General features: G+C 43.7%; 1 protein-coding gene across 1 annotated transcript; it reads right to left on the minus strand.

The window, feature by feature from the left end:
* Positions 1–6,505: 6,505 nt before the first annotated feature.
* Positions 6,506–9,421, minus strand: LOC128732152 (uncharacterized). The gene is made up of 5 exons (XM_053825320.1): positions 9,332–9,421; positions 7,572–7,731; positions 7,263–7,405; positions 7,045–7,186; positions 6,506–6,945 (listed from the first exon to the last, which is right to left on the minus strand). Exons 1-5 carry the CDS (start codon positions 9,393–9,395, stop codon positions 6,702–6,704), a joined length of 753 nt encoding a protein of 250 aa, XP_053681295.1. The 5' UTR covers positions 9,396–9,421; the 3' UTR covers positions 6,506–6,701.
* Positions 9,422–10,940: the final 1,519 nt, after the last annotated feature.

The raw sequence follows: 10,940 nt of genomic DNA on the forward strand, positions 1-10,940 counted from the left end.
GTTACGACGCTTTATATTTTAAACATTATATTGAGCTGAATTTTTTTAAAAGCCAATTATGTTAAAATTAAAGTAAAATTAGAGGGGAATTTTTTAATATTCAAAACTTTGTGGTATTGCTTGAAGTGCATATAATTGTTTTAAAGCGTAGAAGTCATATATTTGTTAATGGACTACTACGAGCAACGCTGGGGATAGTAACGCATATTGGCCTTCTAATCTGAACACTAACCTACCAGTGGATTGTATCTCATTTCGAACTGCTTAATTGACATTTGGTATAATTTGCCATGATTAATGGATTTTCAATAATTAGTCAGTTTAATTATAGTCATGGTTCTATTTGCATCCCAGTATGCATCCACGATTGTGGAGGAGGTTGAATTGTGCAACATTTTTGCATATATGTTCATTTTTAAGATTTGAAAACATATTTTATGATTCGGGCTATAATACTAATGTCTGAATTTCATAAAATAAGTTTTTTTGTAAATATGAACTTTATTATGTTCAATTATAAGCTTAACACAACACGTACTTTGAATGCAAATTGTGCGCGGTAAATATTTCTTCACTTCGCTCACTGCACAACAGTGGCTGACCTTTCGTTGAACACGAGGCGGAGTTGCCAAGCGCGTAGCGGGCACTGGATTTCATTAAGCACTGTATCAGCTGCTTTGGCTCGTTACGGGCCTGTGCATAAAGCAATCAATCAACATAAACTGCCCACGATGATTGATGCCCACCGATGGCTTCCAAGTATCCCTGATCTATCATACACTACGTTTGTTTGGAGTGGTTTTCGTTTGCCCATTACGGTCCGAGAACAGTACTGCTTTTGATTTGAAATTTTAAACATACACTTGGAGCTTCAGACTTTTTAAGGGTTTGTATAATTTACCTAGTAATTTAGTTACTAAACATTGTAAAAAGGTCAGTAAAAGAGTTTTTAGTATACAGTATTACAATATGAAACGGCAAACGGCTACTTCTAGAATATATCCCTTGTGAATCGCTAACAGTCGAATCCAACGGCCTGAGCACGTGTTCAACATCAACAGAGCCTTTGCATCTTTCATGATTCTTTCGAAGCCTTCTGATTCGTTAAAATAGACTGGGAGTGCGTGAATTGCTTTTACTCTCAAAATAGTCCCAACGAGAGAGCTTTGAGAAAGGACAATAGCAAAGGACTTTGCAAAACATCGGGAAATTTGTCAGAAAGTGTTATTAAGAAGTGTGTGCCGGACGCGATGGAAACGCCTACGCGGGATGCTTGCGATGTAAAATATACCGAGCGTTTTTCGTGCTTAGAATCCAATGTCGTAGCACTTACATGCTCATCGTCATCATCGAATACGAACCAGATTTGAACGGGGTTAGCTAGGATCAGAGAAATGAAACCCTTCAAGAATAGGGATACCATGTGTAGCATATGATACATATGAAGGACTAGTTGGTATCTGACCTGCGGAAAATTTTATTTGAAAAATCTGCCGAATGATAATACTCCATACATTATTCAAATTTCAACTTTATCGTACCCATCCGTCTATACATATAATCATATATACGAAAACATACACACACACACATATATATACATACATACATATATATATATATATATATATATATATATATATATATATATATATATATATATATATATATATTTATATATATATATATATATATATATATATATATATGTATATATATATATATATATATATATATATATATATATATATATATATATATATATATATATATATATATATATATATAAACAAAGCCCTTAAAAATTGTAGCAAACCAATAAGATCCATTTTGAACATTATTCTTTTCCCCTGTTAGTACGTTTCTCTTAAAGGTCGATGTTTGTGTTTCAAAATTCAGGTACGCATTTTTGCCGATCAGTTCTGCCTGCACAGTAAAACTAAGATACGATTATCGCGGCGTAGTAGGCTACGCGTTCGCAATAAGTTTCCTCTCCACCATTTTGCTTTGGTTCTATAGTAGGCTGGCAGTATTGGCATAAAGCTGGTGTTTGCATAAGCCGATTCACAGGCAAAATCCGACAGGTGCCCTTCCGTCATCGTTCGCAAAGTGCCTTCGGCAAGGAAAAGTCAAATTAACCATGGACCGTGGAGTTGCGGAGAAGGCAAACAGCAAAATGGCGGAGTCAAACAGCACAGCAATTCAAGGACTCGGCTGAGTCAGGGCAGACGTGGGTGCGAAAATTAGCACGCATGATATGGTTCCCCGAGGCTCGCGAATGGTGGTTGGCATTCTTACAGCTTTTGAGGCAATGTCGTTCTAAAAAGCATTGTTGTGCAAAAAGCGGTCTTGCTGTATCTTCGTGTCTTCTTCTTCTTCTTCAGTCACGTTAGAAATCGCTGCAAACAACACTTTTTCTGGTTTATTAGTTATTGCACAAATTGAAACGAAGGATGTGCCTTCCCGTGTGAAGATTACTGTCGTTACCGTATTTGCAGAAAACAATTATAACGATACGAATTATAGTGAACAATTTGAATGTAATCTTTCTAAAATTATCTGCTTATTTAGGCGTTTAAAACTGTTCCAATATGTTTCATATGATTAGTGTCTTTAAAATACATTTGAATATTGTATAACTCTACAACATGTGTTATTAACATTCAAAGAGTCAGCAATGTAATGTGAAATGAAGCAACAAAATTAGAAATCAACTGTTCGAATTCCCAATTTCAAACACCTGGCAGTCGTTAGCGAAATAATTAAAATGAATTGAAATACCTGCCACATGGCTAGTTTTCTCATGGCTAGTGTGTTTTATTTAATCAATCGGCGTTTACGAACCGTGAACGTGATCGTGTCGGTTTTTAATCGGGTCTTTCCTTTTATGTTCGTTATGTTCTAGCATTTCGCAAAGCATGCAGATGTTGCCGTTTGAAATGACCTTTATTTCGCGGTGGATTATGAAAGGCTAATTTCATCTGTACGAGAACATGTGTTTGATTAACCCTAAAAAATAATGCTGCACTTTCCAGAAGGTGTCTAATAGTCTTCAGTTAAACGTTTTGACCTACAACGATATCCGAGAAAAAGACGTTCATTCAATTTCCGCTCATCCATGCGGTAGATAATCAATGTGAAAAGCCGCAAGGCGTTCATGCGAGACGCGGAAAAGCCACGGTTCCACGTCAATAAATTGTAACAAACTTGTGTCTTAGCACACTACGAACTCGAAAACTATCGTGTAAGAAGCCTTCCCTTGGAGTTCCTCTGAATCATTCGGTTCGCGAAAAAGCGGAAACGGGGCTTTCTCTTCTTCTTCTTCTTTACGCCAAAACCCACCCGTCGTTTCTTGGGTTTATCGTTCGGGTTAACCTTGAGTGAAAATTTATGGCCTTTCCGGTGCTCTGCCAGCACAATTCCTCGAATAGCTTGCGATGTGTTTTGAGTGGAACCGAACCCATACCGTCGTTAGTTTACGCGACCGACTGCGTTCGGAGGCTGGAGCGTAAATGAACGTATAAGTGCACATTCCCGAAGCCCCTTGTCTTCGCTGCCAGTGGTGGGTAATTTAATTTCCGCGCACCATTTTTGTTTGCCGCTACTACTCGAGCTCGAGACACTGGCATCCAAGAAAGTGCTACTCGGTGCTGGAGAGTTTATGGGGCGCTTTCCGGGTGAAAAAAAAAAACACAGACGTAAAATTATCGTACTACGGTTGATCTGCCTCAGTCACGGTCTCCCTGTGCCGGTGGTTTCCTATTACACTCAATTATATTTGTATCATGTCAGGTCAGGTCACGAGAACCGGCTGACCCGGATGCACACCGGCACAGCGACACGAACGCATAGTGTTGCAGTGGTCCACAAATAGAGAACCTCGGGACCGGGGTCCTTGATAGCTTCGATGATTTTCGAGTGCGCCGTGGAAAGGCGAATCAGTCACAGGTACGATATTCGTTATCTTGGATCATCAACATCAATCTCACTCTGTGCTTTCGTTGCGGGCGTTCGTGGACCAATGATTGATTTTTCCACCGAGAATAAAACACTTCGCGGTGATGACTGCCGGCCAGTATAGCGCCATTGGGGAAAAGCATCAGCGTGTCTGGCCAATAAATCACGCCCTTTGCTTCACCGTTTCATTCGCTTTCAAATGCTGTGCATCTTTTGAATAATGCAGACATAACCTGCCATTGGTATCAGGGTGTGGATATTCAGCAGGGATCGTAAAGATACTTTTCGATGACTAGGTCATTCATATTCGGTAGAATGGGAAGGTCAAGCATCCTTGCTCTGGTGGGTGCTATCAGTTACATCACTTCAAACGTGTGATGCGCATATATCACCATGATTTAATAATAGCACAAAATGGTATAAATTTTCCGCTTATCTGTAACAACCGCTTGAAAAAATCTTCATCTGTTTAATTTGGGGTAAAAATTATTTCTTTTAACCATACGTCGTGCCATGAAAGAAGCTTTTAAAGTTCAAGTATTCGGTTCTAGCGAACTGACAGCTACCATATCGATAGAGTAGGTGATTCGATTTACACCTGGGACACTCAACGGCACGGGCCCATCATTCAGCATCAGCTCTATAGCATCCCAGCTCTGTAACGCGTACGTGTTGCACTCGAATAACAGCAACACCTAGACACCAATTGAATAACGAGCCAATTGTGATAATTTAGTTGTCAGTACTACAAATCGAATAAAGAACAAATGCACAACGTACCCCAGTTTCTCCTGAAGTTTCTATATAAAAACGGATCAAAGGTCCCGACAAAGTGCGTGTTTTGATGTATATTGCGTGGTTGGTACTATCCATCAACTTTGACGCCGTTTTCAAAGGGCCACGAACTCTTGCTGTTAAACATATATCATTTGCTATCATGTCTGAGAGTAGGAATATGGAATTTGTTTACATATATTCCACGATTTTCAATATCAAGCATCGGTGATGCAACAGAAAACAATCTCTCTCAAAACTCTCTATGAGGATTTATATTGAAATAGTTGTATTCGTTGTTACGTTGTTTCGCATGAGCATGCTGTAACACGCCTGGTCTTTAAGAACCAGTGGCAGTAAATTAGGTCTCCAGGCAAATATTGACGGCACGCCGGTTGTGTCATTCGGGCATTATTTTTTTTATTTGCCTGCTCTCCACCGGCGTTTCAACAGGGTTGAAGGCAGCTAGATTGATTAAGGATTAAACACGTTCGTTGACTGCGTTTTGCAATACCGAAAGCTTTTTCTCATTTTTTTCGCATGAATAAAATCCACTATCATGCTGTTTTTACAGCTATTCATTGTAACTGCCGATGTAAGCAGGAAAACTTCCAAACATGAACACATCGCACGGCCTTTCATCGTGAACGGCACCAGGCGCCTCCATCATGAACGGCACCAGGCGCCTCCATGGGCGACTGTGACCAATGAATTGTCATTCTATTATAGAGTTCTTTCAGATCATTTGTCATGACTTTTTATTGCTATGTAAGACACAGCTATCGTATTTTTTTTTAATTTCTTGCCCTAAATGCGAGAAAGAACAAACTTATCTAGATGAGAGTAAAAAAAAAAAATAAACATAGAGCAGTATCGTTCTACAATCGATCACAAGTCTTCACGGACGATTCGTGGGAATGACATCAATACTCGAAATGGATATTTATGTTTATATAGGTCCCCGAGGTGCAGCTCCCTTTCCGTTAGGCTCGATGCGAATGGGAAGAAAAATACGTGCTCAAGTTGATGTTGTAACTGTGCAAACAAATAGTATGTATTTATGTTGTTTGACCGGCCACCCTCGAAACTTTTGATATATTTTACGTTTACGTATCACGATAATTGTAGCTGATAGTCAATTTACATACCATGGTGTGGAAAAACAAACGTTTTACACGTTCCAGTGCACACCAAAAAGTTTGTCCCCTCGAAATGTCCCACCGCGGTGGTGTTCCGAGAATGTTGTATTTTTCTTTTACATGTTGGGAATTTCCACCACGAGGAGTGGAAAACGGTGTTTTAGCGCGTTCATGTTTTTTCCATTTATCTGGAATGCTCGTTTGGCAGACCTCCAACTTTTGCCAGCGTTGCTGCTCTTGCTGTTACCCCCGTGTAGAGAAGAAAAAGAAAAGCATATGCAAATCCCTTCTACTAGCGATAGGAAACCATATTTCAGGAGTCAAAAACAAGAGCGTTTAAATTGGTGACCACCGTAATGTCGACATGGCTGAGGAAGACATTTTTGTTCCACACATGCCACCAGATCACTCATCTTTCTTTCTAATGGCCATAGTCGTTAGTGACGAGGAAAGCTTTGTAGTTAAAGATCAATCATGCGAAAACAAAATACAAATTAAGAAACAAAAAAACACCCCATGTTTGCTTCAGCATTTCTTTCCTGGTTCGTCAAGAGGTTCGATAAAGCAGTACACACGCAACATACAACCACATGTTATATATGACATCTTGTTTTATTCAGCTTTTCACCGCTGTCGAGCGAAAACATTTTAAAAGCCCTTTTTAACAACGCTGATCCGCCATTGTGCTTTACAGCCACTTACAGCAAGCAGCCTATTGCAAAAGGCGATTGATCACCACGCAACAACGTGCCCAAAGCCACTGGTACGCTGGTACGACCAGGTGGATTACGGCACCAGCCTCGATAATCCGTGTCGGCGTGCGAGCAGGAACTATGGCGCTCCATTGAAGCGGGTCACAAGCGGTAACGACATGATGGCCAGCACGACCACAAGCCGCCATTCGATGGGCAACGGTTGGCCGTCGGAGCACACCTCGTGCTCGATCTTATCACAGTTCAGAAAGTGCTTATCGGTCGACAGAAGCTTGGCAATCCGGCGCAAAAACTCGGCCGAGCTTGGTTTGCAGATGTGCCGGGCGCTGTTGTACACGCAGTTATCGTACGCGTATCGGGCGCTGGTGGGGGTGGTTGGAATGCGAACAAAAAATTATCGAGTAATTATCTCGACCCGAGAAAAGCCCACACATTCCCCCCCGGGGGGGCCAAATGCTTACCAGCAAAAGTGCATGTACCGCAGGTTGAACGATTGCTGCGTAGTTTTCGTCATTTCCTCCTTCAGGATCGAGATGAAGCTTTTCGAGCAGGATTCCAGCTCAAGGTGCACATGCTGGAAGCACTCCCTGTGCCGAAGAAACTCTGGAAAAACCGAGAACACACCGTAAATGAGACGGCCCTGCAGCCCAACAGCCCATCAGCCCTTTTGCGCCGGTACCTTGCTGAAAGGCTCGATCACGGCAGAGAAACTCGTACAATCGCTTGGCACCGTACACCTCGTTGTCGATGATGAGCCGCTCCTTGGAATCTATGCACACGTTCAGGTACCGCTGGACACATTCCATGCCCCGATTGAACAGCCTTCGGATGCCGGAAAGCACAGCACAGCCGGAAACGAGAAAGCACAAACCACCATTACCACCATCAGATGCGAATGAATTTTCCCTCCACAGTTTCCTACTCTCCTAATCCCATCCAGGCCCCCGGTCCCGACCGAGGATGGGCAGAGTGGCACTCGGTTACGTACAGGCAACGGCTGTTGATCTGCTCGACGCTTTGCGGAATCTGCACGCTGTACAGCAGCTCCACGGCGATGTTGGGCGTCGAGTTGTGGAAACACCCGTCGAGCATTTGCGCAATTTGTCCACACACCGGTTCGGGGAACGCATCCGGGCCGCTGTCGGGCTCTGGAACGAAACGAAAGCCAACTGAACGAACGCAAACCGCACGCACGGAATGTCTGCGAGGCGGGGTTAAAAAGAAAGCTGCCTGCCAAATCTTTTCTTTCGTCAATTCTTGGAACTGTGCGTGGGTGCACGTTTTTGCGTACCAGCGGAATGTTCAATTTATGCGCACTCGAGTGGAAAGCATTCCTAAACTGCAGGAGAGAGAGACATGCCCGCCTAGGCCCAAGGATTATGGTGGTTTATTTTCGTAAGGAGCCGCGTTCGGAGTACACGCGAAATGCAATCATATTATCGTTCCCTCGCGACAACTGGCAGCACCTGGCTGGCACAGTGGGGTAATCTTTAAACACGTCAAAAATAAATAAACACAAAGTCTCCGATCGTGTGCTGGCGATGTATGAAGACAGCCTTTCCAAACGGAGAGTGATGGCAGCACGGTGTAACTTGCTTGTCGCATTTCAGGGGTCAAATGATCGTGCCCGTTGGTATCGTCCTTTGCGCCTCGTTGGTCCACCGTTCCGATTGAGGGCATCATGGGGACATCCCGTGGCCTTTCCATTCCGAGGAACTTTGATGTGCACGTGCGTGTGCAAAGAAACCGTTGCTCCTTGACGCGAATTCAATGCGCCTACGCGACTCGCCTAGACGAAACCGACGAAAGGATGTGTAGGCGAACAACCACATTCGTTACTGGTCGCCTGGGTAGGTTTTTGTGATGGGATAACTTTCATCGCCTCCGGAGTCCGTGCGCCATTGGAATTGAAAGTTTTTAACCACACAACAACTTCCAGTGGAAATGGGTAGCAAAATTGTAACAACAACGGTGAAACCAACGGAACCGCATGGCATCACATGGGACCAGATACCAAGCGTTGCTGCATAAAATTGTTAGATATTTTTGAAAGAAAAACAATCAGTTTGAAAAATGTGCAAACAGATTCTAATCCACGGCTCTCAATCGAGACCGACTATCGTTCACAAAAGTAAAAGCGAGAGTGAGCAATTAACGTGGCTACATTTCGCGGGAAGGACAACGAAATTAATACGAAGCACACACGTGTTTTTGCCGGTAGGTACCTAACAATAGGTAAAGCGAAACCAGGACCGCCGTGTTGTTTGCCGCTTTGATGCGTTTCGTTACAACGGCCGGTAGTGTTGGACACACTAAACAAGCTTGCTATCGAGCCGGGCAAACTTCATAAGCGCATCGGTTTGCCTCTTGTTTGCTCGCAACAGACGGCCTCCGGCACGAGCACGGCAACACGGCAGCAATCACTAGGGATCGGTCTGCGTCTCGTAGCCTTCGGCACACTCGTTCGCTTCAGCGGCTTGAGTTATGGAGTGATTTTATTACAGATTTTCTCCAAGCTTCTTTTTTTTCTTCTTCTCGTTTGTTTATTTTCTTCCCGGCCCTGCCCCAGACTTCGACAAGGTTCAATGAATTCCATTATTTTGCGTTCGTTCATCCGCCATCGGCATGTGTCGGGCGCTACGTCAACATCCTTGAGAGACTCGAAACTCTCCCCGAAGCGGTCACGTTTTTTTTTGGAGGGGGATGGGGGCTTGAATTAATCTGCTTTTGGGTCCCGTTCGTACTCACCGCAGAAGGTCGTGGCGAAAATGTAACAGAAAACCGCTATCCATAAGCTTGCGCTGTGCTGCATCCTTGCCGGACGTGCTGCTTGGCCAAACTTGCCCAACGGCTTTAAACTGCTGCTTTTCGGGATACCACGGGTTTAATGAAAACTTTCGCACGAAATCTTCACATTCACCACACGCGTCCTTGGCCGGGTGTCGGAAACGGATGCGCACGGTTTGATTTAATCCTACAGCAGATGGCTTACGTTCACGTCGACGAGCACTCGGGCTTAGCACGGTTCCATCGCATCGGCAAGGATGCTGGAGCGAACCGTCGCGATGGAGAGAATAGTTGGAACTGATTTTCCTTGGCTCATCTACCATCGGGCTGGTTTCGGACGAATGTCTAGCACTCGGGCCTGTGGGAACCTTCAAGGCGTGATCCGAAATCTCACATGAGTTACCACATGGCTCACTTTTGCGTGAGATGAAAAACGCACCTTTGTGCGCTTTTGTGCTTTAAATAGCGAGAAATACCTGGAAGGCACACTCCACATTTAAGGGTCGTGTAGCATATCGTCTATTCGTATTTCGGCACACCGTTCTTTGATTGCGCCAGCTAACGGCGGGTTTGGTTCGAGTCTAAATACGACGAATTCGGTTTAGAGGAAGAAAAAAAATATGGGAAAACCCTCGTCACCCCGTACACTGCAGACGAGAAATCTGATTGGCATATCATGGTGAACACGGCATGAGGTGTAGCAATTTTGTCGCACCTTTATCATACACTAAAATCAACCTACTTTGGTGGGCATTTTTACGCGCGAGCGTGGGAGGACTGATATGAAACAAGATGAGTTTCCTTTTCTTTTGAAAATGCGCTCCCTTTGCTGAAGAATAGGCAAATTAAGCGACCGGGTCCGGTGGACGGTTGGACCAGATCACGTATTTCAATCACGTGCTACGCCAAACCGGAACCGGCAACACCCGTGAAATCACTTACTGCACGTAAAGTCCGGTGAGTGGCGTTGGCAGGCGTGGCACAATGCCGTTGCGGTCCATAGGTTCCCTTCTGCTGGTTTTCCGAGCCGAAAGCTCATTCGTAACACGGTTGCATGGCTTTTATTTTTCATTTCCTCAACAAGTCAATGAAAGAAAAAAAACTCACCCCCACAAGCCGGAGGGACTCCGTGTTTGCGTTCTTCGACCGGACACCGGGATCGGATCTATGGGGACCGTAAAACTTTTTACCGGCGCGATGATAGGTTGTGATGTGATTTTTTTTCGTTGTTGTTGTTGTTACGTGATTTGTGTAGAGAAGTAAGTTAATTAATAAATATGGTTTGCCATTATGGAAGCGTTCTGGGTGCTTTTTTTTTGTTCAACGGCCGCAATTGGCCAGTAAATATTCGACGGGGAAGAGAGAAAAGCGAGATGTAAATATGTTTTAATTAACCAAACAAAAAACGAACAAAAATGGCAAGCTTATTTGGACGAACAAACATCTCCAACGGTTCGTGTTTAATGAGCAATTTGCGCTTTCGTTCGGAGCTTGCAAAGTAAAGTTTTTTGTACACATCTTCAAGTAAACCGTAGCACTGTCACGCTGCTCCAGCGTTTGTAGCCCTAGC

This window comes from Anopheles nili, chromosome 2, assembly GCF_943737925.1.
Source record: "Anopheles nili chromosome 2, idAnoNiliSN_F5_01, whole genome shotgun sequence".
NCBI lineage: Eukaryota > Metazoa > Arthropoda > Insecta > Diptera > Culicidae > Anopheles > Anopheles nili.

Bases quoted from the DNA above. Each gene is read 5' to 3' on its own strand.
- LOC128732152 (XM_053825320.1), bottom strand. From the start codon at position 9,395: ATGCAGCACAGCGCAAGCTTATGGATAGCGGTTTTCTGTTACATTTTC. The intron at 7,732-9,331 runs GTGAGTACGAAC...GTTTCGTTCCAG, and splicing joins TTTCGCCACGACCTTCTGCG to AGCCCGACAGCGGCCCGGAT. The intron at 6,946-7,044 runs GTAAGCATTTGG...CACCCCCACCAG, and splicing joins CGGTACATGCACTTTTGCTG to CGCCCGATACGCGTACGATA.